The sequence below is a fragment of the Chinchilla lanigera genome, unplaced genomic scaffold (genome assembly GCF_000276665.1).
Source record: "Chinchilla lanigera isolate Chin_1 unplaced genomic scaffold, ChiLan1.0 scaffold00104, whole genome shotgun sequence".
Classification (NCBI taxonomy): domain Eukaryota; kingdom Metazoa; phylum Chordata; class Mammalia; order Rodentia; family Chinchillidae; genus Chinchilla; species Chinchilla lanigera.
In genome coordinates, this window is record NW_004955505.1 from 3405845 (window position 1) to 3433438 (window position 27594).

The 27594-nt window shown below is 43.9% G+C and overlaps 1 protein-coding gene across 1 annotated transcript in view; it reads right to left on the reverse strand.

Moving 5' to 3' along the window:
* Positions 1–27594, reverse strand: part of Bicd1 (bicaudal D homolog 1 (Drosophila)) — a gene marked incomplete at its 5' end in the record, with an annotated part of 213820 nt that overhangs the window by 74912 nt on the left and 111314 nt on the right. Inside the window, 1 exon segment of the mRNA XM_005407175.2 lies at positions 25855–26067. Within this exon segment, the coding sequence (XP_005407232.2) occupies positions 25855–26067 (213 nt within the window).

Consider the following 27594-nt stretch of genomic DNA (forward strand, 5'->3'; position numbering starts at 1 on the left):
GGGTAAACAACAATAAAAAATGACAGGAAAAGAAAAACAAGGGAGTCACCAACACAGAAAGAGCACAGTGAGAGTAAGTAGAGTAACAGCACATCTCAGTGTACCTCTCAGTGTTAATGACCTGGAACCTCCAATTAAAAGACATAGTGTCTTAGTTACTTTTCTCACTGCTGAGACAAGATACCTGACACTCAAAGTTGAAGGAGGAAAGGTTTATTTTAGTTCACAGTTTGTAAAGGTTTCGGTTCATAGCTGGCTGGCTGCAAGGCAGGGCAGCATGGCAGAGGAAAAACAGTTCATGGCAGGCAAAAGACAGCAAAGCAGCAAACTAGCTAAACACCTTCGTTTTGTCTCCTATAGTCTATCCAGGTTACCCATCCTTTGGGTGGGTAGCACTCACACCCAGGGTGGGGTATCCTTAATCCCAGCCCTTAATCCCAACATCACACACTAATCCCAGGATCACACACCCTAGATCCAGCCACTTCCCAAAAAGCCTCACCTAAGACCACATGAGGCTTTGGGGTGACTTTGAGACACAAGCCATTATACATAAATTGGGACATTGGATCAAAAACCAGAATCCAACAGTCTGTTGCATTCAAGAAACTCATCTAACCCAAAAACATGTTCATAGACTAAAAATCAAAGGACAGAAAATAGTATTTCATGCACCAGGTCCTCCAAAGCAAGCAGGGGTAGCAATCTTAATTTCAGACAGGGTAAACTTCAAGTTAAAACTGATTGGAAAAAATAAAGAAGCTCACTACATACTAGTTAAAGGAACAAGAAGAGATAACACAAATATTCATGCATCAAATACTATAGCACCTATCTTCACAAAAACTACTGAAAATATAAAATCAAATAAATACCAACACCATCACAGTGTTGATTTTTACGAAGAGATAACTAAAGAGATAGGACACTTTAGCTGATAGATAACTTTTACAAAGAAATCAATCAACTAAACAAAAAATCAATAAAGAAATATCAGAGCTTGAACCACTGCCTACGAACATATAGACTTAATAGATATCCACACACTGTATTCCACCCTGTGACAACGAAGTACACATTCTTTTCTGCAGCACACAGTACCTTCTCCAAAACAGATCACGTAGAAGCCCACAAAGCACGCTTAAATAAATATAAAAGAATAAAAAGTTACTGGAGATCACTACAAAGTGGCTCCAAGCAGGATTTAATATTAACCAATCGGCTTTCCATGTATACTTGTGAGTTGTCTGAAGCTTAGGCACCTTGTCTGAAGATGGGCAGTGGACTCATAGTAAGTGAACCTCTGTGAGTCACTGGTCACCCTGAGGCCTGTATTGGCCTGTAAAGCTGTGACACCTCAAAGGACAAGATAAGGCCACAGCTGAAGATGTTTGGCTCCAACCCCAATTAACTACAAGGAGCTGTGAAGGCCTTCCTGGAGATAACATAGTTCTCCTAAGTTAACATAATGTATTACTTGGAAAAATCCTGCCCAGAAGTCTGCATTTTCTTGAGTATTCCCCTTCTTGGTTTGTAAACCAAATAAATATGGGCGGCCCAGAGAAGTCTTTGGCTAACTCAGAGATACTGAAACTGTAAGAGAGTTAGTCCTTCCTGGAGCCCTGAAATCATTTCCATTGTCTCATTTATTTAAGCCTCCGCCGCCCACTCGCTTGGGAGATTGCAGACCTGATCAGCCCGCAATAACCAAGGGTTATTTAACTTGATAAAAACTATCAGACCACTGTGCAATGAAAATAGAAATCAAAGAGAGAAGAAATCTGGGGGAAATTTAGAGGCACCTGGAAAGTTAGTGACATATTCCTAAACAACCAAGGGTCACAGAAGGAATCAAGGAAAACACTTTAAAATTCTGGAAGTCAGTGACAATGCCGATACAACTCATCAAAACCTCTGGGGCACAGCGAAAGCAATCCTTGGAGGGCAGTTCACTGCAGTCAATGCTCACCTTGGGAAACAGACATAGCTCCAACAAATACTCTTATGAGGAACCTCAAGACACCTGAGAAACAACAATCCAGGTCCAAATCAAAATTAAGGAAGAAAACCACAAAGATTAGAGTAAAAATCAATGAAACTGAGACTAAAAAAACAAGGCAAAAAATTAATGAAACGAAGAGCTGGTTCATTGAAAGAATAAACAAAATAGATAAATCCTTAGCCAAACTTACCAGGAAAAAGAAAAGGTTCACATCAATGCAAACAGAAATGAAAAAGGCAAAATCCTTGACATTTTTAAGATTCCACTTAATTTCTGAAAACTTTTTTTTTACTACAGTAGACATTAGAACTTTGTATTTTTTTTTACTGTAGTAGACTTAAGAATTCTATATGTACCTGATTTTTATGGAGTACGTATTATAAACATGTATCATTCATTCCTTAATTGCTTGTATTGGTTCAACAAATACTGAGTGCCTACAATATACAAGAAATTGTGTTCGTGCCAAGTTTATAAAAAGCACAAGACATTTCCCCTACTTCAAGAGTGCAATTTAGCTGGGGATGTGTGCATAAGAAGTAATAGCAATATTGTGCCGGGTGTGGTGGCACACACTTGTAACCCAAGCACTTAGGAGGCTGAGGCAGAAGGATCACCATGAGGCCAGCCTGAGCCACAGTATGAAATGCAAAAATGAATAGATTAATAAAATGAATAATAAATAAATAAAAGAGCTAATAGCAACATTAATGGTTACTGAGTCTGTCCCTGCAGGTACAGTTCTACATACTTTGTATGTAGGAACTCACTTACCCCTCAGAACAGTATCACAAGGTAGGTTCTACTATTATCCCAGTTTTATAGACAAACTGCGATACACAGAAGTTACAAAATTTATTTAATGATGTACATTCTGTGTGTGGCAGAACTAGGATTTCAAGCTTCGCAATCTGACTCCAAAATGGCTGCTACTAAAATACAGTGTGTCGTGATTAAAAATGAAACCATTCATTACAGGCATTTACTGCAGTGCAATTATTTGCCTGGACATTACAGGTGCATGTACAGCGCAGCTAAGTGGCCAGATTTAACAACACAGAGAAGAATCTCCAGCTTAAAGAAACTCATGGTAAATAATGATTAACATTAAAATGATTATACATTAATATAGAAAAACCTCCATAATGAATCTCATGGTACCTACAGGAAAAAAAATGCACTGCAAGTCTCAAACAACTTGCTTATAAATTAATTTAGAAGCACTTCATCGCCAGGTGAGAATTACACATGATTACTCAGGACACATTCTTTTATTTATTCATCATCCTTTTGTGGAATACATCTCTTAGTTTTGAAAAGCTCCCCAGTCATGAAATCAGTCCCTCTGGTGCTCTCTGGTCTCCTGCTGCCTGAGGTCCTGGGCGGCTGCCGCCAATTCCCACAGGCTTGGTGGCTGAAGCAACAGTGCCTCCCCTCAGCTCTGGCGGCCCGAAGTTTGAAGCTAAGGTGCTGGCAGCGCCGCACTCCCTCTGAAGGCTCTAGGTGACAATCCTTCCTTGCCTTTTCCAGCTTCTGGAGGCCCACGGCACTCCTGGGCTGTGACTGCAGAACTCCAACCTTTTAACTCTGTCTTTTTTCCTCCATCAGTGCTGGGACTCAAGCCCAGGCAGGGCTCTGCCTTAAGCAACATCTCCAGCTCTCTTTTCTGGCTCCATAAAGACACTCATCCTTGGGATTAGGGCCCCCCCCCCAACGGATGGATTCTTTAGATCCTTCCCTTCATTACATGTGAAAGACCCTTATTCCAGCCAGGGTCATGCCCTGAGGGGCCACGGGTTAGGACGCATTGAGTGTGTGGTGTTCCTTCCTGGGGCCACTGTGGGAGCCTCTGCACCCATTTTTTTGTTGTTTTCCTAGTGTTAAGGGTGGTAGAGTGCTGCAAAGAATGAGTAGCAAAGGCATTAGGAAGAGACCGGTCAGGAACAGGGACAGGGATGCAGGAGGTGCGGGAGACTGCGGGGGAAGCAGGAATCTGAGTAGAAGGCAACACTAACACAGTGGCTGTGGAGTTTGCTACTCTCCTCTGCTCAGGCTCATGTACATGTGAGAGAACAAGGGCTCAGTAGTCAGAAAAGGAGGCATTTTTAAGAAAAAGACAAAGAACAAACATCAAGGCAAGGGGACGAGTTTGGGGACAGCGCTCAGGGACTCTTGGCCATGAGCTGCACTTTCCTTGTTTTCGAAGCCTAAGGTATTTGCAGGTAATGCACAGAAAGAACTTTGTTCTATAAGCTCAGTGGTCAAAATGGAATCACATGTAGTAGTAACAACCGCTACGTTACTGACGCTCGCCCCTCCCAGCCACTGCAACATCTGCTGCACGGACAACTGCTGCATGGACCCAGCTCACGGCCGGAACTGTTCTTGACAGTCTCCCGGAGCCGCCTTCCCAGGCTCACAAACGTGTCCTGTCCAGGCGGTGCTGTGTCCTTCCACCCCGGCTCCCTCCACGTCCACCCTGGACCCCACTTTCCCATGGCAGGAGGTGGCTTCACTGTGTCTCCCGACGACCAGGTGGCACCCCCTGCCATGTCCCCCAGCACTGCCTGTGTCTGCTGGGTGCACTGGGGACAAAACCACTCGCTGGTGGAATCTCTCTCAGGGAATCCTCAGCTGTAAAAATGTCACTGGCCCTAAAACACAGAGCCTCGTGGAGTCCATCCCAATGTGGCGACTCGGCTCTCCTCCCTGCAATCCATTCTCTCCACCTGGCATCTCCAGTGATGCTGCTCGCAGCCTGGCACATGGGGGATCCATAAGAACCCGTTAAATGAAGGATGGATGGCTCCCAGGGTCTCGGCGGAAGCTGTGGCGTGCAGGTCTCAGCCCTTCGAATCAACTGGGCGTTTCCACTGTCAGCATCTCACGACAGGAGCTGTACACTGAAGACAACGTCTGGAAGCTTCTGCTTCACAACTGCTGGCCACCACGATAGTCCAGCTTTTGAAATGGAGTTTTTGCCAGCTGAGAAAGCAGAATCCAAAATGATCACTGTCATCTAAACCAATTCATAGCTCACGCTGCTCTTGACCTTGTGGATGAAAACATGTGGCTTTCAGGTAACGTGTACTTGAAGACTGTGGACAGATTCAGTGAGTGCTTGGCCATTTGTCACTGCGGGACAGAGCCTTCCCTTGTTCGTAAAGATACTTAACTAAAGGTCAGGTGAACAGACTTAGAAGAGTATGGAACATAGATGCCAGGTTCTGAATCTGTAGATGCCAAGGAATCAGGTAAAAATGGGCTATTTTTATACCTAGCTCCTTACTTTAAATGGTTACAGGGCTGGGGATTTAGCTCAGCGGCACAGCGCCTGCCTGGCAAGTGCAAGGTCGTGAGTTCGATTCCTGGTACCGGAGAAAAATAAAAAAAATAAAAAAATAAAAATAAATAAAAGGTTACATTCTAAGATAAAACTAAGCCTACTTTAAACCCAGTTTATGTATACAACTTTTTCATTGTGCAATACAGTGCACGTGGCTAATTCATACAATAGCTTTCCATGCTCAATAGATTATACCTTAATTATCCCACATATGAGGTTTATTATGCTTCATGATACAAGGCAAGAAGATGGAATGAAGAACTTCTTTCCTGATGTCTGTGATTTATATATGACATTATGGTATGTTTATAATTTTTAAAAATCTATAACCAGATTCTAGTTTTGACAAGAAACTGGCTTGTGTAAGTAACTCCCTTAGGCTGCACAGACTAGCTTTTGCCAAGTCAGAAGCAACTCTGGGAACTTTCTCAGCAAGCAGGCCTTCACTGATAAATTAATATGCAGTCAGGAAAACAATCCATGGAAGTTATTTTTAAAGGACTGTGAAAGTAAACCACTTTCCAGCCCCCTGGTTAAACACATTGGTCTCAACCTTGTGGCTTGTCTGCTACTGCTCTAGATGCTACTGCTTAGTGCTCTAGACCGAATTTCTGTTTAAACGCTTTAGGACCCCTTGGACCATGTGCTGCATGGGTGAGCAGCATCTGCTTCCCCTACTGATTCAAGGCATGCAACGAATGGGTTTAACCAAGGGTCTTCGAACTTAAACCACTTAAGCACCTGCTGACTCTTCCTTTATCTGATTTTCCATTTCAATAAAAATAGACTTTAGGGCAAATGTACCATTGATTCAAAAATCAGAATTGCCTAGGTAGGCTAAGGAATAAAGGGCTTATGCAAGCAAGCACGTCCTGCTGGAACGAGAGGGTTCCCAGAGGATGACTGTGAAAGGGGACTGTGGACAAGCCCTTCAAGAACCGCAACCCTGTAGAAACCACCTACTTGAGCTTCCTGAATGGTCCGAGGCGGAGCATCCCAGGGAGAGTGAACAGTAAGAGTGAATGCCCAGGGAGGGGGATACACACGACAAAAATGTATAATACACACTGAAACTCATTATTTTGTAAAACAAGCACTAATAATAAAATCAGGGGAGGGGCTGGGGATTTAGCTCACCGGCAAAGCGCCTGCCTGGCAAGCACAAGGTCGTGAGTTCGGTTCCCGGTACCAGAGAAAAACCAAAAAAAATAAAATAAAATAAAATAAAATCAGGGGAAAGGAGAAAATGCCCCATGGGAGAAAGCTGCTGCAAGGTGGCCAGGGTGGCTGAGGCAGTGCAGGTGGAGCAGAACAACACAGGTATCACAGGTGGGAAGCTAGCAGGTGCCTGGGCACAGCCTTGCAGAACACAGGAGACTTAGGACGGTTCCCCTTGTGAGTTTTCAACTTGACTGTATAATGGTGCAACAACATGTGTTCACCGTCACCATAGTTCAAATTTTGAATTGTGAACTCTTCGCAGGCTAGCGGTAGGCAGTAACAACCCTCTCCTGCATGCTCGACAGCAGGTAGCTGCAGATCCCAATCACCCACGTGGTGACGAGGGTAAACAGCGGATATTCTACAGCGTGCTGTGCTGCTAAGCTGCGATCTTCAGTAGGTCTGATGCATGAAACGTATTTTCTATTTTAATATTTAATCAGGACGGAAGCCCACCATAAATCAAAGGGCATCTGTAACAGTTCAGGTACCTTTTCCAACGTCAGTGCCTCATTACTGAAAGAGTATTTATGCTCCTGAGTAATACTACACAAATAAGAAACAGCTGTAGAACAAATAAACATTAAAAGGGTCAAGTTGAGCCAGGTGTGGTGGCACATGCCTGTAATCCCAGCACTGGGGGCGGGGGGTGCGGGGAGCTGAAGTCGGAGGATTGCCACAAGTTTGAGGCTACCCTCAGCTACATAGCTAGTTCAAGACCAGCCTAGACTACATAGTGAGATACTGTCTCAAAAAAAAAAAAAACACAAACCATAAAAAATAATTAAAAGGGTCACATTAAAGCTATGCCTCTAGTATTTTCAAAAAGAGATAAAGCGTTGCCATGCACAGAATTTTTTCAAACTGTCCATATGACTGGTGTGTTCCGGCTGTTAAGAACAGAATGTTTATCTTCCCCCAATTCCTACAGTGAAGGCTTGAGCCCCACTGTGATGGCATTTGGAGACTGGGATCCCTGAGAAGTAATCAGGCTTTGATGAGGTCACGAGGGCGGAGTGCAGGTCTTTGAGACTAGTGCCCTTGTAAGAAGAAACTCCACAGAGATCACACGTCTGCTCTCTCTCAGTCCGTTTTCATCCCGCACAAAGGAAAAGCCACGTGAGTCTGCAGCAAGAAGGTGGCTGTCACAAGCAGTGGGTGAGGCCCTCACTAAGAACCGAGTCAGCAGGCACCCTGATCTTGGATTTCCCGGCCTCCAGAACCGTGGGAAATGAATTTCTGTTGCCGAAGCTGCCTGGTGTGATATTTTGTTATGGCGGCATGAGCAGACTAATATAATGGCCAAGATTCAGTTTGAGAATGAATGAATGCGTCTAAATGAAAGCCTTGAATGCATTTTACTTAATGCTCCTGCACTGGGGGAAAAATGCCTCTCAAGAGCTCGAAGAGAAGATAAAGGACCAATTAAACAAGGAGAATAGTAAAGGAAATTGCTTTTTAAGTAATGTTATCTGTTGGTTCACTGCTTCTTTCTAATTGCACCAGAGGGAAACCAGACAATAGTGCTCAGTGAATTCTGGAGGACCGGGCCCAGATTTTGTTCATCTGATTCAAAGAAAGGCTCACTTCAACAAGAGGAAGATGATGTGACTGTCCCAGTTGGAGGAGACCGTAACACGAATGCACTGCTCTTGATAGCAGCACGCTGAACAGAGGGGGAAAGATCTTGGGGAAGATCAGTTTTATTTATTTGCCTGTACTGCCTCTGGTCTTCCAAGCAGATGTTACAAGTAAGCATGTCAAAATGCAGTCTCTATTAACAGGCTCAAGTAGTCTGTTTTATTTATTCAGCAAATGCTCACTGAATATTCATGAGCGCTAGACACTATTCTGGATGCTTGGCATATAGCTCTAGTGAGACAGGTATAGTCCCTGTCCACAGAGCTCCCAAGGCCACACTAACCTCTCCCCACATGTTACACTAAGGGGGAAGGCAGGGCAAAGGGGATGAGGAGGGGTCAGAATGATCAGAGTGTGCTATACACATGTGCAAATCTGACAAAATGAAACCCTCTAGTAAAAAAATTATTTTTTGGGCCAGGGATATAGCTCAGCGGTACAAGCACCTGCCTGGCAAGTGCAAGGTCCTGAGTTTGAGGCCTGGTACAAAAAAAAAAATTATTTTTAAGAGCTTGTATTTGTATTCCCCTTGGAAAGAAACAAAATAAACAGAAAATTTCATGTAGAGAAAAATGCTAAGACCAAAACAAATAGGAGTGAACTAGAAAGTGACAACTATTTCTGTCATTAATCACCTACTGCTTATAAATAAATATTCATTTCTGCTTTCTTTTTTGACCTTGAAAGAAGATACACTTCTATCACTTTTAATCTAAAAACAAAATAATAAGCCATGGTTCTTCCTGGGCTATTAGCTGTGTATACTGAGTCATTTTGAAAGGTAAAACGGAAAACGCTGATGGATAGGTTCAGTAGGACATTAAAGGATTTAATAGGACACGAAAATGAGTGTAGACACAGAACAAGCAGTTTGAAAGGAGGGACCTGGCTTTCCCACACCTGCAGCTTGCAGCTAGCATTACTCCCAGCACTATTAATAGTGTGCAAAATGCAACAGGGAAAAAAGTGCAAATACACAGAAACAAGTCCAGAGAAAAAGGAATCCACAAGGCCAACAAACAGAGGAAGATGTTAAACCAGCCCTGCAGCACAGTGTGAGAGATACTAAGTGGCTGTAAGACTGAGTCACCACGAGGCCTGCTCAGCACCATGCAGGCTAAGGCAATGCGTCATGTGGCAGCACGGTACAGCCTGGCGGGGTGCCCAGGGGACAGGGCGGCCAGCATCGAGGTGGTTTTCACGAAGCTCAGGGCAAAGGTCACCTTGACAAGAGTAGTCCGGCCTCCCACTGGGAGAGAAACACCATGCAACCTACCCAGACTGAATGCAAGTATAGGAAGAGGGCAGGACCCTACAGCGCTGAGCACGGCCTCCAGACAGGGACCCCAGAGAGGCGACCACGTAAGCCTGGCTGGTTCTGCCTCACGAAACCGTGTGAGCTGCTGCCAGGGCGGCCTGCAGACAGCTGGAAGGGCTAGGACTCATTTTTCTGGGAACTCAGACCAGAGCGGATAAGCTGTCTCGCGGAGCCTGACGAACTAGGACCAGCCAGGACCCCAAACACTACAAATTCCTAACTAAGAAAAACAAAGTAAAAGGAAATGTGGGGGGAAAACAAAACAAAACACAAAACCAAAAAAACTATCAGTGGTAAAGTTGCAGAATGGTTATAAAACTGATTGCCCACGGTCACCCTAAAGTGCACATTCTTCATCACGGTGGGCGTGGGGAGGTGGTGGTGGTGGGCACGGATTATGCACACAGTCTCAGGAAGGCAACTTAGAAAGTGAGAGTGCGGGCCTTGCTCTTCCTAGCAAGCATGTCATGCAAAACTCATCTCTGGACACATGGCCAAAACGCACAAGTATGACAGGCTGAGGACCAAGCACTCCACACACGGGCCTTGGGCACTTCCAAGACCCAAACTATAGCAGTAAGCACGAAGAGTGTGGTAACTAGAAGCAGGGCACTCTCCCGGGACATCCGTAGCCTAGGGTCGGAACCTAAGCATGTGTCAGGCTACAGGGCACCGGGACGGGAGATGGCGGTGGTTTAAGGTTAGCCACCTGATCATGAACTCAAAGGAGAGCAGACTGGGTCACGAGAGGGCACAGTGTGATCACAAGGGTCTTAAAAGTGGGAGAGAAAGGCTGGAGAGAGCCAGAGAGATGGCAGGAAGGGGACACAGCTTGCTGCTGCTGGCTCTGCAGATGAGAGACGGGCGTGCGGCTGCAAAAGCTGGGAAGACAGGAAAAGGATCTTCCCCTGCCCTGCCAGCACCTCCACTGCAGCCCAGGGAGAGGCACTCCAGGCCTCCAAGCTGCACAACTTTAAGATCATAAATCTACGTTCTTTTGTCCAATAGTTCAGCCTCTCGCCATCCAGGCTTACCAGCTAGCTTGCGTCGTGTCTCGTATTCGATCTCAAGGAGTGGGTCACTAACCAGAATAACTGGCTGCGTTTATATCCAATCCCTTATATTTCCTTTAAAGTCTCAGTATTCCTGGGAACTGAAGCTTGGGCTGCAACAAAATCATCTGAAAAGTACTGGTGTTGTCAAGTCACACAGGAAAATATTTGCGTAAGAATGAACAAGGCTTAATGGCAAAACAGTTCTGGTACAACACTTCCAACTAAACAAATGTACCTTTAAGCCCCTTAAAATACTAAAAACAAAATAAAATGAAACAAAAGCCCCACTCCAGAAGCCCTCAATGATCTCCAGAAATGCTCCCAAATCCACAGCGCTGTAAGCTACACTTCCTTTGAACACTGTCGGGGACACCTGGGAAACAAAGGAACTCTCTGGCCTCAGCCATACTGGTCTCTGTCTCCTTCCACTCTAAAAATCAAATCAGAAACTCTCTTCTCTCATTCAATTTCTAGATGAGAGCGGAAGTGAGAAGAGACGTGCTCAGACAGACCAGTGAGTTAGACTTGTTAACTAAAGTTTATACCTAAAACATTTCAAAGAACCCATATATAACAGCATACACTATTTGCGAGAGACCCCTGTCCACCTCAGGATTCTTGGCAGTTTCCCATCCAGGTCTGTTTCCCAGGGCACCAAGAAATTTGTTCTTTCAAATCCTCCGCCCTCTTCCCCCGCTACTGTTATATCCATGGGTTTCTTTCCTGAAAGACCAGTACTTTATAACACTTTTAAGATGAGTACTTTATAATACAGAGGTTCCCACACCATCCACCGTCTCCTAACTTAGAAACTTGAAGTGTTTGTTTGTTTGCTGTCTGAGACAGTGTCTTACTATGTTGCCCAGGCTGGCCTCCAATTCCTGGGCTCAAGTAAGAGGACACAGCTTGCTGCTGCTGGCTCTGCAGATGGGAGGAGGGCGCACGACTGCAGAAGCTGCAGCCTCCCAAGTAGCTGGAACCAAGGCAGCTGCGTGCCTGGCTACTTAGTTCTTAAAATGAACAGGAGCCTTTGCTCACAGCAGGGCTTCCCTCTACCGAACAGGAAGAAAGCAGACCTTGCCTGCTCACCCTCCACCTGTGCAGTTATCCCTCCCCAGTCTTTCTTTCATCAACTTTCCTTTTTTAAGGGTTGTCAGGTGACAACCCTACCACCATAGCAGGAATCAACAGCAAAACATAACAAAAATGATGGCGCCCTTGTCCCACAGCAACATCCTGATGTGGATGCGGACGCCTGCAGACTCCACTTCCTCCCACTTGCTTTTCAGCCTGTTCTCCTCAGGCCTTAGTGCCCACCACCCCGGGGAAACCCCTGCCCGCGCATCACTCTAAGCTCCCTTCCACTCATGCGGTCTTCATTTCTCGCTTTTGGAAACACCTCTCTCTAGGGTTCTAGGCAGCTGCCTGCATCTCAGACCTTTGCAAGGGCTTCTCCATTCTCCCCTGAGTTCTCCATGCCGAGTGTCCAAGGCTGGCTCCTTGGAGGGCTTCTGCTGCTGCTCTTTAAGTGCCCGAATCTGGGCTCCCACCTTTTAATGCCACCTGCCCGCCGGTGAATCCCAAACCTCAGTCTCTACCCTGAGCTCCCACCTGGGTGTCAAGCAGGCAGCTTGAACCAAACATGAGCAGAACAGAACTGTGGCTGCCCTCCTCTCCACCGATCCAGTGCCTCTGCGAGGGTGTCCCACGTCACAGTATGACAGCTTACTGTAAGGAGGCTCACTGCCCCTCTCACCCATTTGAAGGTAAGTTTCTTTTTTTTGTTGTTTGTTTTTGTCTTTTTTTGAGAGAGGGTCTCATTATGTAGTTCAGGCTGGCCGTGAGCTCACTTTGTAGCCCAGGCTGGTCTCAAACTCAAAATGATCCTCCTGCCTCAGCCTCCCAAATGCTGGGATTACAGGCGTGCAATGCCATGCTGTAAGTGTGTTTGCGGTCTTGTTTCTTGTTGTATCTCCTGTGCCCAGATTGCTATCTGGTAAAAAAAATAAAAGCCTATAATCAATAAATATTTAATGAATTCAAACTACTGATACAAGGAAAGTAAAAACAATAAACACTAGAAAACCTATAAATATCAAATCACTGTACAAATGATTTCTTAATAGTTTGTAAAAAGTAGAACAGTGTAGGCCTCGTACGAATCTGCTGTACCATTTGTGGAGGGGGCGATAATTATTTCCCTCCTCAGTGACTCACCCCTCCCATTATTCCACTAGTTGTCAGGCAATCCGGAAAAAGAAGCACGGTTACTATGAACTAACAGGCCAGGGATGGCGAATGTTTTACAGCTTTCAATGACAACATGTGAAATAGGTTCACCCCCACTATAAGAGGCCATTCAGGGACTCAAAGGTATTATTTATATCTCTGGAGACTAATGGGAAGCTGTCTTCCAGTCTAAATATTCTATTTTATGCCAATAAGCCCAGTACTAGGGTGGCTGGGCAGGAGGATCGCTGTGAGTTTGAGGCCAGCCTGGGTTAAGTACCGAGTTCAAGGCCAGCCTGAATGACATAGAGCCTGTGTCCAAAAAAAATTCTATTTTATACTAGACAGTTTATTTAGGAAACATTTAATAATTTTCCTTTTTAATATAAAAATAAAATCATAACACTTGGTCAGTGTGGTGGCGCACACCTCTAATCCCAGCACTCTGGAGGCTGAGGCAGGAGGATCGTCGTGAGTTCAAGACCAGCCTGGGCTACAAAGTGAGCTCAAGGCCAGCCTGAATTGCATAGCGAGACCCTGTCTCAAAAAGACAAAAAAAAAAAAAAAATCATAACACTTGGAATTTTTAATATTCCTTTTCTTTACACGGCACTGGGTAAGCAAAAGTCTACTGGAAGCAGAACAGGAAGCAATGCTGATCGGGCTGTAGATGTCCCAATTTCAAGGGTTAGTCCAGATGTCCATTTCCAGTATGGGAATGGGACCCTGAATTTGATGTTCCCAGAGAATTTATCCAAATTAGGGCATTCTACTATTCTCTCAGAACTTCACCTTAACAGAAACTGTGATAAAATGAAGCACCGTTCCTCTACTACAACTCATGCTTCTTGAGAAAAGCTGAGGAATGCTTTTTCCTCCCAGATGTCAGTCTTACTTCAACCCAATATCCACATCCTTACAAATGCCCGTTGCTTCAAGTGCTGATTCCATCCCTACTTCTGAACTGTTTGTTGGGCACTAATCCTACTAACTACTCCAAGAGCTTGGCATGCGCTCCATTAATCCTCAAATAACACCACGCAGCTCATCTAAGAGATAATGAAACTGAGGTGGGAGAGGTAAGTAACTGACCGCGGACCGTGCCTCCACTCCAGGTCTGTTCAGCCCAGCCCCGGGCTTTAACCACTGTGCCCGACGGCCCCTTCTGTCCCTGCTGACACAGAGGATGATACTGTGATTCAGATTTTATTACCACTTAGGCCCTACATGTTGAAGATACTTTGAGGTAATTTATAATAGCATATATAATAAAGCAGTTTAAAAAGGAAATCTTAAAAAAAAAATAAAGCAAATCTCCTTGAGAGGGACAATCCCAAACCTTGACCTCATACAGCTGCATCGGGATGAAGGATGGAGAACCTGCGTCCAGCGTAAGGGCCCTGCATGGATAAGACAACATTGAACACACCCTCTGCTCCAGGAGAACCACTCGCTCTTAGGTGACAGGGCTCTTGACCAGGGATCAAGTAGTTACTTGACCTGAGTCTTATTTACTTATTTGTTGTTTGTTCATTTTAAACCCAAGACCTCAAGCATGGGAGGCAAGCGCTCTACCACTGAGCTACGCTACACCTTCTTGAACGGAGCTCTGAATTGACCTTTTGGATTCTTATCAAACAAGTAAAAAAGATAAAAATGTTTTGCCTTACAGCTCTACCTATCTGATTTAAAACTACCACCAGATACTCAAGGAAATACATGTGCTCACTATTACTTTCATCCCTATTGTACAGATGGAGAAAGTGAGGCTTAGAAAGAGATTTTGCAAGATTCCACGGAAATTAAGTGGTGAACCTGAACATGAACTCAGCTCCTTCCTGACAGCAGAGTCCACATTCTAAATCATCACCTCAGACTGCCTCACAACAGTGTGCACTTTCTCATTTCCTACACAAGAGAAAGTGAGTGCCTACAGGGGAACTGATACATGTAGTTTTAAACCGGGCTCTGCCCCGCCCCCCCCCAGTATCCATCGGCTGGGTGTGCGAATAACAAGCAGGCAAGTAGGGGTCAAGTATCCCACGTTGCTGATGGATAGAGTCATGTTCCGTTAAAGTGATGACAAGCCTGCTGTGGCGGCTTGACTGGATGTGGGGAGCATCTTATCTTCCTAAGAGGGCCAGGCAAGGACAGCCACAGGGTCCAGTGGTCTTTAAGAAGAGCTCCATCATACTGGGAAAAACTGCAGAAAAAATTAGGTATTATTAACTATCTATTTCAAATACTGAAAAACTTGATATTGATTTTTAAATGTCTGGTTATAAAAACCATTGGTCTCCACATTTTTTTTCTCTTTGAGACAAGGTCTTGCTATGTAGTTCAGGCTGGCCTTGAGCTCACTTTGTAGCCCAGGCTGGCCTCAAATGCGCAACAATCCTCCTGCCTCAGGCTCTCGAGTGCTGGGATTACAGGGGTGCGCCACCATGCCTGGCTTTGTTTCTACATTTCATTTTAGAGACTATGTATGAAAGGCAACTAATTTAATTTTGGAACAGTTGGTGGAGAATTATTCTTTTTGCCTATGGACAACTGAAGTAATTATTTCTTTAAGATATTTTTAGTAGAGATAAAATATGCACAGTTTAATAAAACAAAAAGGAAGCCTGAATCCATTTTCCAAACTACTCTATCAAGAACACATGCATACTGATAATCTAAAAATGAAATCAGATCATTCAGAGTAAAAAGGTCACCAAAATAATGGAAATATAAGAAAAAAGAAGACAGAAACATTTGTAAATTTTACACATATTATTACGTGCTAAAAATTAAACAGTGTATCCTTCATATAAAGGTGGGCAGACACAATAACAGGACAGAAGATAGAATCGAGCTGAAACAGGTCTAGCTTAGAAAATCACAAGACAGTGAAGACAGAACAATGCAGGCTCCTCCCGGAAACACTGCAAGCGCCTTTAGGGAAGGAGTAAGTTTAATTAAAAGGAGTTATGAAGAAAACCACTCAGACTCCAACAAATGTTTTATTTATTCAGAAATCAGGTGTGTAATTATCTTCTTGGGCCTGATAAAAAATCTGAAGGCTGCTGAATATTTGATTTAGGCCATCAAAACCTATTTCAGACATCACAGGAGGGGAAACAGGATGAAATGTAACTATATTTTGTTATGCTTTTGTGATATTCAAAGTAATTATAATGAGAATTTCATCAAAAATGTAAGCCCTTAATCCCTGGATTTACGCCAGTCTCAAAGCTTATAAATCTTGTTTTAAAGAACTACATACAATCCCAAGAGTTGTGTATTATAGGAAGTGGTACTAATGCATTAACCGTGCCTATTTTATTAGTGATAACTGCACCTCAACTATTGCCACTTCGCGAAGCTTACACCGTTTGTCTATACTTGAATTGAAAATGACTTGCTGACAATTCTTTTTCCTACTTTGTTCTCTAACATTATAAAAATATCCTCTTTCTTGTTGGGCTTCTTTCTGTCTTCTTTTGATATTAATTTACTCTGCTCTTCCCAGTTTAAACTGCTTTTAATTTTTTTATGGCTTTATTAGCACATGTTCGCACTACAAGATGAATATCTTTTTCATGGCGAGTTGATACATGTATGTAACACATTTTAATTCTTTTTTTTCTTTATTCTCTACCCCTCTCCTCCCTCCCTGCTCCTTCCAACTCTTGGTCCTCTTCCCATCTGCAAAGTAAGTGAATTAAGTCACACACACAGGCTTAAATATGGCATGGCTTTTCTTACCTAAGAAATGAAATACGCACGCGCGCGCGTGCACACACACACACACACACACACACACACACACACAAAGAGCAAAATGGAAAACAGAGAGTAAAGGGGTCTTTGTCAAATGGGTGGGGGAACAAGGGATGGAAGGAGGAGGGAGAGGGGAGGGAAAGAGAGAAAAGAACTGAAGGGGGAATGAAAACTTTCCATACAGGTAAAAACAGTATAGATAAGATTAGTATTTTTAGCAAAAGGACATATCATGGTGTAAATGTTACAGCATTCAGCCTTTTAGGGGAAGGCTTTTAACTTAAACTATGGCACTGTTCCACATATCATACTGAATCTCACACAGATTAAAGCATCAAAAGTAAATACTAAACCATAAAACTGATAGAAGGGAGCATTAAACTATAGTTTGGACAAGAGTGAAGGGAAACTGCTTACAAACCACTGAAGAGAATCTCAAAGGAAATAATCAGCACATTCATTCATTCATTATTTATTTAGCGCTGGGAGTCAAACTCAGGACCTTGAGCTTGCCAGGCAGGCACCTGCAGCGCTGAGCTGTATCTGTGGCCCAATAATCAATGAATTCAAAAACAAACACTCCAAACCTCGGTATGTCAAAATGAAAAGAAGAACAGATATGTAACAAACTGAGCAAAAGACTCATATCAAAGGATTAAGAAAAATCAAGAATTACCTAGCATATATAAACTGGAAAAATGCTAAAATCTAATCAGTAAATTGCAAAATTTAAAAAAACACAAATTATTCCTTAAAATGCATGACTAATTTATGTATTGATAATTCCACAAATGAATGAAAGTGGCAAATTTCTGATATTTACTGTTTCTCCTGGACAACTATTATATGCCAAGCTCTGTGCTGGGACAAAATGACTCATAAGATGAACCTTGCCACCACCCACAACGACCTTATAATTTACACCAAATACCATTATTCACCCATCATCTAAGCCGCCTAAAAAAATTATAAAGCTTAATGCTTGCCAGGTACTTCGGTTTGGATCTCGCACACCCCCAAATGCCTGCATGTGCAGGGCCTGGCCGCCAGCCTCTGCGAGGGGGTGGAACCTTTAGTAAGAGGCGGGACCTAGTTGGAAGGAGCTGGCACGGTGGGGACACTGGGACTCCAGCCCCCTTCCTCTCTCTCTGCCACCCAGTTGAGCCACAGAGTCAATTGACCATGGATCGAACCTCTCCACCTGTGAGACAAACCTCTCCTACCAAGTCACTCGTCTCAGGTATTGTTATCACAGTGGCAGAAAGCTGACTAACATATTGGAGCTTGATGAAACGGGAAATTTTTTCTTTTATCAATGGGTGTATAAATTGGCTAGTTCCTTAGAAAAGTAATATAGTTTTCTGTAGGGTCTTTTAAAAGAAGTTTTATACCATATGGTACAGTTAATTCTACTTCAGGAATGCTATAGTACTTAAGAAAAATCCTAAATACATTTATAAATATACACAAATAGCATTGAAATGCTAACATAATAGCTAACACCCACTCACTCATCTGTGCTGGGTATTATTTCGAGTGTTTCACATGTAAGGATTCATTTAGTAAAACATCAGCCCCCCTAAGCAGCTATGTCATTAACCTCACTGACTAGATACTACTGTGGCCCAGTAAACATAACTTATTTGCCTAAGGTTACTCAGCTAATATGTACATAGCAATATTACACCCGGTAAACGTGAAGATGAGTAAACTTACAAAACCTGTACTTGGCCTTAAAAACAAAACCCAAAGCTTCTAATTTCAATGACTTGCAAAGTTTCTCTTCTCTTCTCTTTTGTATTTCTTTCTTTCTTTCTTTCCTTGTTTCTTTCTTTCTTTCTTTCTGTCTGTCTGTCTGTCTGTCTGTCTTTGTGCTCTGCAGTTCAGGCTGGCCTTGAGCTCACTTTGTAGCACAGGCTGCTCTGGAACTCCCAATGACCCTCCTGCCTCAGCCTCCTGAGTGCTAGGATTACAGGCGTGCACCACCACGCCCGGTTTTTTATGTTGTTGTCTTTTTGGATATTTTTGTGTGTGTGTGTCTTTTTGCAAAGTTTCAAGTAATAAAACTCATGCAATTTTACTTAATACAGTTTTCCTCTTGTGTATCTTCTTTACCCAATACTTAATGTTATATTTTTAGATTTCAGTACAATTTCTTAGAAATCCAGCTTTTAAAAAATTAGAGTGCCTAGCCCAAGCACAGGACAAAAAAAAAGACTTTTAGTTTGTGGACTGACAGAATGTGCAGGGAAGTGTCTCTCCATGCAGTCAGCCTTTGGAAGAACCCTGACTGAATTCAACCTTCATAACTATCCTCGTGCAGTCTGTGCTGCTGCCGCAGAATACTGAGCCTGGGTAACTTGCACAGAAGAGAAACTTCTGCCTTACGTTCTGGTGCGGGGGAGCCCACAAGCAGGGCACTGGCATCTGGCGGGGGCCTCTGTGCTGTGTCCTACCATGGCGGACGGTGTCACAGGCAGCCCGGGTCTCTCCTCCTCTTGCTACAAAGAATTCTTCAGTCAGGTGGGCTCTGCTCTCCCGGCCTCATCTGACACTAATTACTTCCCAAAGGGCCCAACTCCAAGTACCATCAAAACAGAAATTTGGGGATGAAGTTTCGAATGAACTGGGGGACACATTCAAACCGCAGTCATAACGCTGGGCTCTACGCGGCTCACACGGGAGTACAAGCCACAGACGGCCAGTACAGTGAGGCAGAAGGGCGGTCCCCTTTGGGGCTCGAGTCCCCCTCGGATCATAGCAGTTTCTGCCCTGGCTGAGCACATTCCTTCCTCCTCCTGCAGGGGCTACACTTTGAGGTGACAATGAAAGTTTCAGCTGCACAGCTCCCTAGCCTGCAGTGCCCCAGGACCTCCTCCTTCTTCCCCCTCCCTACCCTGTGGCGCCTTCTCCTCCTGTCTCCGGTTCCACTCCCCAGCTGACTGAGGCTGACCAAGGCGTCAAAGTGGTAAACCTGTCACCTCGAGGAACTGTCTCCATTTAGCTCACCCTTTTCCCGCCTTATCTATAGAACTTTCCGTAACTCTGTGCCTGGCACTCAAGAGTTTTGGAGCACGAGCTCCTCTGAGCCAGGCTAGTCAAATAAAGGGTCTGGCTTTCGCCACCTGAAGCTTTGTTATCGTATTTTCCACAGCAGAGAACTGGCCAACTTCCAGGCCATCTCAGGTGTGCATCAGAACAAAGAGGAACCTGGCAGGGAGTTTGTAATGAGGAAGATTTTCCCTTAGGCTGGAGAGCCAGGCTGTGTCTGCCAAACGTTTCCCACGGAGCACTCATTAAGCTGTGTCCTGGGTCCTGGAGCATACCTGCCGTGGTGTCTGCTCTGACTCCGGCAACCATCCTGGGAGGAGCAGCCCATGGGGAGAGAAGCGCTTTCTACTATTACAGTGAACCACACATTCACTCAATTCTTCTGAGCGGTATAATACAGGAGACACTCCCTCGCCTGTGCTACCTCCATCAAAGTTTGGCTTAACTGGACGGTTACCTTGAAGGAGACACTTCGCAGCAAGTTAAAATTCAGCAGTTTCCGTTCTTCTTTGCCCCAGAGACTGGAAAGTCACGGTTACATATGACTCTCTGCACGTACACATCCAAAGCATTTGCCCACTCAATAGTATTTCTCTCAATCTGAAGCTTAACGGTGGATTTGCCCATCACAATAAGAGGGGTAATGACTCTGTCTGACCTTGGGGTGACTCACCGCCCTTCTCTGCTGACGAGCCCCAGGCAGAAAGAGGAACACGAAATAAATGAATGGGTGAGTACACCGCAATGAGCCGGCATCGCCAGCTCTACTCTTCTGAATCCTGCTCATTTTGAACGTATCTTCTCTTTGTCCTGAGCGTAAGCACCCCGTGTAGATTGGCATAGGATTAAAAAATGATGAGCCGCCACAGTGAAGCATGTATTGTTTTCTCTTTCTTTTTTACTTTCTTATTGGTACAGAATATGCATGTCCAAAGGAAGTGCTAGTGGAGAAGTGCTTACATTAGGGGATTTAACCTGATGGAGCGGTTATCTTGGATTCTCCAGTAGACCCTAAGTGTAATTACAGAGGTGGAGGGAGACTTGACACAAAACCAAGACGCCATGCTGCTTTGACCGGCAGAGAAAGAGCGAGAACCAATGGATACAAAGCAGCCAGTTCCAGAAAGCGGGAGGGTGTGTCCACTTCCTGGCACATCCCACCGGGGTTTGGCCCTGCCAAATTTCCACTTTAAATCAGTAGACTGCAGGTTTCTGGCCTCAGGAACTGAAAATCAGCTGTGCTCTTTTAAGCCACAAAATATATGCACCTTTGCTACAGCAGTATACAGCTCAGTATTTAATTCTGTGAGAGTTAGGAAAAATGAGGGGAAGAGAATGAGCCGGTGTCGTGGTGCATGCCTGTAATCCCAGCACCTGGGAGTCTGTAGCAGGAAGTCGCTAGTTTAGACCTAGGCTGGGAAACTTTGTAAGACCCTGGTTCAAAAAGATAATGAAAAAAAAAAAAAAAAACTGTGCGCTTGCTTTGGTAGCATATGTACTGAAATGGAAAAAAAAATTGTGAAATGTTTCACTGACAAGCATTGCCAATGAAAATTTGACTTAAAGGTGATAAACCATTTTTATTATTTTCCTGTTTCATTATCATTAATTGCTGAGGATACAAATACTTGCCATCTGACAGGTTCTTTTATTTTTTTTTTTTAATTACTGAGTTAGCTATCCAGAAAACTCTTGTTGGCCAGCTCTGTATACAGATAGCAAAGCACCTCATTTTCAGACACTCTCTTGCACATGCTAGTTAAGACACAATAATTTTACCTATAAGTATCGTTGATCTATTAATAATCATGTTTAAAAACAATTGTAGTGCCAGGCGTGGTTGCACATCCCTGTAATCCTAGCACTTGGGAGGCTGAGTCAGGAAGATTGCAGTGAGTTTGAGGCCAGCCTGGCGACACAGTGAGTTCAAGGGCAGTTTGAACTACATAGAAAGACCCTGCTTCAAAAACCAAAACAAAACAAAAACAACTACAGGGCTTTATTGTATACCAAGAGACTTGGGTGTCATCAAAGCCATTATGATATTCTGTATTTCTATAGTCTGGTCAGGCTCTGAAACTTTTATATACCTTGAGAGCCTCAGATGTTCAGCTACAATTCTGCTTTTTAGAAAATTGTTTTAGTGAAGCCAAAACTGTACCAGAAAACTGTTTTTAAATAGTTTCATATTACTGAACAAGTGATGATCTGGTGGGGGAGGGGATGTAGCTCAGCGGCCCAGCGCCTGCCTGGCAAGCATGAGGCCCTGAGTTCAATTCCTGGTACAAAAAAAAAGTGATCTGGATGCCAGCTCAGCAGGTAATCAGTGTGCAGCCTTTCTTGTTGGAAGTACAGTGCATAATTCAAACACAAGATAAAGTCTGGATCGGTTATACATCCAGAACAACTCAGTCTATCTTTGTTGGCTAATCATTAAGTTTTATATAATTATGGTCCTCCAGTCTTTATTGCCTTCTGTTATGGTTTGTGCCTGCATGTCCCCCAAATCCTTATGCAGTCCTGGTGCGGGCTTCTAGATTTTTGATTGATCCATATTCCAATGCTGGGATTATGGGTGTGAGTGCTACACCTGCCCCTGGGGCAGGTATTTTGCATACAATATAAGGGAGGAAAAAAGGCTGCCTGCTGCCACTCCTCCCCTTTTGCTCTTGCTTTTGCTGTCTTCTGTCACCATGAACTGTTGCCTTCTGCCATATGCCACTCTGCCTTGGAGCCAGCCGAGTATGGACTGAAACCTCCACAAACTATGAGCTAAATAAACCTTTCCTTCCTTAATATTGGGTGTCAGGTATTTTGTCTCAGCAACAAGAGAAAGTAACTAAGACACCTTCCTATAATAACTTTAAACTGCTACACATATTTTTAATAAATATCCAGTGATATAAACATATATATATATTTGGTTTTTTATTACATCACTGAGCTCACTCATTAGGTTGCTGAAGTATAAGTTTCCTATAACCTTCCAAAAATTAAGTCCTGAGTGGGTCTGGGTATCATTGATTGTTAGATTAAGTTGTAAATTCTCTTAGGAGAATTAAATGCCTGAACAGAATCTTAATCAGGCTAGACCTGCCAACCAGGATGTTCTCTGCAAATAGAGGTCAGGATGTAAAAGAAAGTTTGAAATTGTCCACTAAGCATTTCAGCTGAAACGCTGACTATTACTTCTCCTCCTGCCCAGGCTGCACAGGGAACAAAACCTGAGCTTGGGGTGGGAGAAGAAGTTGGAAACCAGATCAAGCTATTTTTAGTCCAAGAATCAATGTGTGCAAAATGGATTGTGCACAGATCCTGATTCTTACATTCCAGGAGGGAGAAATAACCTATTCACAAGGCAGAGAAGGGAAGGGAGAGCAGGACGGAAGGGAGAGCAAGGAGGAGAGGACAAAATGCTCCTGTATATGCCAAGTCTGCACCATGCTGATTCTAGACTTTAAAAAGTAGGCTGCCTCGTGCTGTTTATTATTTGCAAATAGTCAATGATAACTGATAAAAACTCAATGACTTTGAAAAAATAGACTAAGATTACTTTAAAACTTTTAAACTTATGCCAGCTCCATCACTGCCATTCTACAATGTCCTGAGCAACGCTCTCCATCCGTTTCTAAGGTTAGCCTGACCTTTCCTGCAGTTTCTCATTTAACTACCCATAGGTTTTAATGCCTGGCTGCTATATAGAAAATGGCTGTAGCTATCTTATCAGGCCAGAAATTTATGCTCTTTCTCATGGTCTAAAGCAGAAATAGAAGTCATGGCACTATGCTCTGCCCAAGGGAAGTCCAATCTCCAGATGTTGTGAATATTTAAAATGCTTGAAATTTTAAAGTCCTCCCCCGAATATTTGGGATCATGGAGACAGTCTTTATTCCCTTCCTGTAACAACCTCAAAAATGCAACACGTATTTTGGAATAAATATCAAATAACATCTTTTTGAAAGCTATTAAAAAGCTACTATATTTATTTCTGACAAATATCTGCTCTTTGAAAAGAGGAAAAATGTTTCCGAGCTTTACACAGAGAAACTCCTGACAATAAAGCCTGCATTTTCTGAGCAATCGATATTCACTGACTCCCTGAGCATATGGGATTACAACACGCATTGCGGTGCTCTCGCTGACTGGATAATGCACACCTCCCCTTCCTTTAATGGAAACTGGACTCTCCCTGGGGAACACTGCTTCCCCCGCACTGCTCTCAAGTGCCGATTCTTTTATCCCCACAGCCCCCTAACACTGGGCCTGGAGTGGGATCCACGTCCGTCTCACTGCGTGGGAGGGAGGGAGAAGACACAGGGTGAACAGTAATTTAGCACCTTTATCATACCAGCTATAGTGCACAGGACCTGTAAGTTAGACTAGTCATCTCCACACTGGTGGTAAGGAACCCGAACACAGACAGTACTAGACTCAGCCAAGATCCCCACAGGCCCGTGCGTTAAATCTTGGTCTCCAGAGGTGCGCTGCGGGAAGGCAGTTCAGGGGGGTCCTAGTGGGAGATCCTGTGGTCACCGAAGGTGTGTCCCTGAGGGGGAGAGTGGAGCCCCAGAGCTTTCTTCTGCTGTTCTGTCTGTGTCATGGTCATGGGGCAGGGCATTGTTTTGCCATCCATTCCCTGCCATAATGTGCTGCCTCACCAAAAAACCGTACGGCCACTTGATCATGCACTGAAACTTCCAAAACTGTGAGCCAAAATAAACCTTTTCTGAGCCGGGTATGGTGGCACATGCCTGTAATCCCAGCACTCGGGAGGCTGAGGCAGGAGGATCGTTGTGATTTCAAGGCCAGCTTGAACTACATAGTGAGACCACTGTCTTGATTCACACAGAAAACATCTTTGTACTCCCTGCCCTTTCCTAAATTTCAGCTGCTCTTTCCTCAGCAGCAGCCGCCAGAGGTGAGATGTCCAGCTTTCAGGGGATCCAGCCAGCTGGACATCAAGAAGCTTAACTCACTGATCACAGCTCTTCTCAATAACTGGACCTGTGCATACGGTCCTCAGCTGCTGGCCTGCCAACCTGTACAGAAACCTGGCCATGGTGGCTGAGGTTGCCCACTGTGGATACCCCAGATGGTGGGTGAGGGCACTGCATGACCTCTGATCTATGCCACACAGGATGCTGGTCTCACAGGGAACCCTGGAATTGGAGGAGCGAATGGCAACCCCTTAGAGCAGGAGGATCTAGTGACTCAAAGGGAGAGCAAACAATGGGAAAACCCAGCACCCAAAGACGCACCAAATAAAAATTGGAGAGCAGCTCTGCCTTTAATAATGGTTTGGGTGGAGGAAACTAAGCAAAGGATCCTGAAAACCATCTCAGCTCTTCTCCGAACCCCACACTGACTCCCCACGATCAGTTCTTTTGTCTCCAGTGTTAGTGACTTTTCTCATTGGTGAGACAAAATATCCAACACCCAAAGTCACAGGAGGAAAGGTTTATTTAGCTCAGTTTGTGGAGGTTTCAGTCCTTAATCAGCTGGCAGGGTGGCACAGGACAGAGGGGCAACAGTTTATGGTGGTGGAAGACAGCAAAAGCAACAAGAGGGGAGAAAGAGGGAAATAAGCCTCTTCCTGCCCCTTTCACCCAGACTGCCGGGATTAGGACAGTGCCAATCCAATCAGTAGATGGATCAAGCAATCACCCATCCTTAATCCCAGCACCCTTAATTCTGGCACTGAACCATGAATCAGTCACACACTCTAGATTCACACACCTCCAAAGAAAACTCTGTGAGCACAGGAGGCCTTTGGGGGACATCTAGACACAAACCATAACAGGGTTCCACATCACCAGACTCTAAGACCCCTAGAACACTCCCCTAGGATCTCACTCCCCAGCAAGAAGCAACCTGAGCTAACACTACCATCACTCTGAATTGGTGCCGCTACAAACCATTACAGCCCACTGGTATCCTCACCTCGCATTCAAACAGATAATGGGTGGGAGACGGCTAAGGTCACTATTTTTGAAACACCTCTGCAAAACTAGCAAGGCCAGTACCAAAATACTTGACCCAAGAAAACTTAAATTCTCAAAAAGTAATAAAAGAGAGAAAAGCTCATCTCAAAGCAAGATGCTATCTTGCTAAAAATTCAAAAACCTCTGCTAGCGCCAGTATTGCACGCTTTTTGCTTAAGAGCTCTTCTGATTACAGAAAGTCTTACTCCTGCCTCCTACTCTGTCAGGTAAACAGTTTATGGGTTTACCTCTTTCAGGTCCTGAACGACAGCCGTGAGCCTCTCGTTTTCCGCCTGGACGTTCGTGACCACAGCCCGGCTCTGTTTCAGTTCGTTCTGCATTTCCAAGATCTTGCCCAGGTAGTAAGCTTCCTTCGATGCCGACTCCTGCAGAAGCGTTTCCTCCCGAGTCTCTCCATCCTCGGCCACCTTGCGGTGGATGGAGAAAGACTGCCCAAATGCCTGCAAAATATTGGAAAGAGAAAGCGTGCTCAGTGACATGCATCCTTGTGCATTAAGCAGACTTGCGAAGATGTTTGGTTTGGTCTTATATGTTAAGGAAAGCTACACTGAAGGAACTCCAGGAGTGAGGGTGGAGTGGGCAGCGCTGGAGGGTAAGGAATGTATAAGTGTGTGTGTAACAGTGATGCATGAAGTAATTCAAACCCATTTTTGTGCATCATGTACCGGGGATTGAACCCAGGGCCCTGCACATGCTAATCACATGCTCTACCACTGAGCTATGCCCCTTGCCCCTTCCAATTGAACTACAAGTAGAAAGAAGTTTTTAAATATCTTGCATATATGATAACTTCAAAAACATCATCTATTTCTTTGTTATTATTGTCAAGAAATAGATACCAGAGTGCTAATGAGACCATCAAAATTCAAATTGTCATCTTTGGTTTAGGAAAGAAAAATCCCACAAATATTTCCCAAAAAACAAAATAATGGTTTCACTAGCTTTCTAGTATATTACCAGTAAGCCTATGTTGTACCCTGAAGAGATAAAACTGTACAAATTGCCCAATATCACAAAAGTGACTGAAATGTCATCTTTGTACAAGAAAATATGTGTCTGTCCATTTGTGCAAAAAGAAATACAGGAGAATTAACAAAGGTTACCTACAAGTGGATGTGATGAATGGGGTAGAAAGAATGGAAGAATGAAATATGACAAGGTCGGAGTGACATGTTCTGAACATGCCTGTTATATCATTCTGACTCTTACACATAACCCCAAATAAATCATAATTAAAATCAGTGTCTGTGCAGGGGGAACACAGTATATAATACAAACAGTAACAAATTAACCCAGCTATATCACAAATGAACAATAGCTAAACAGAAATGGGTAGGGAAGAAGAGATCTAACCTGAAAAATTTTGAAAAAAAGTATTTTTACCAATACTGTAAGGCTCAAGACAAAAGAGATAAATTGCAAAGACTGTAATTGGTAAATTTGTTTCTCACAGGGATTTCATTCTTAAATTTCTTTACACACATATTAGGGTTCAGAAAATAAGTAAACATACTGTGGATAATAAGAGTCAAGAAGGAAAGTTTTTTTTCAGGTTTCTCTCTGTGGGAGAAAGAAGTCACAAATAAGCAAAGGCAGAAATCGAGAAGGAAACTTGTGGCACTGGGTAGTAAGCAGAAGCACTAGGATAAGCCTACCACCTTATTATGCAAATATGCATAAATAAAAATAAAGGGGTGGGTTCACAGATGTATATATACACAGCCATATTGCCTAGTTCTGTCAGCTAAGAAGGCCCAGAAGCAACGCCATACAAGTAGCAACAAACACATCCAGCACTCGGATTCTGATTCTAAACACCAATCCCAAATAAAGTAACTAGGGTTCTTCGCAGAAATGATTGCATGTAGGGCTGCAGCAAAATAAGGTTGGCACATCTGTGGTGTCCAAGAACAGTAAAATGCTTTTTCAAAAAATGATGGCCGTACGTCAAAAAGAAACAGGACACT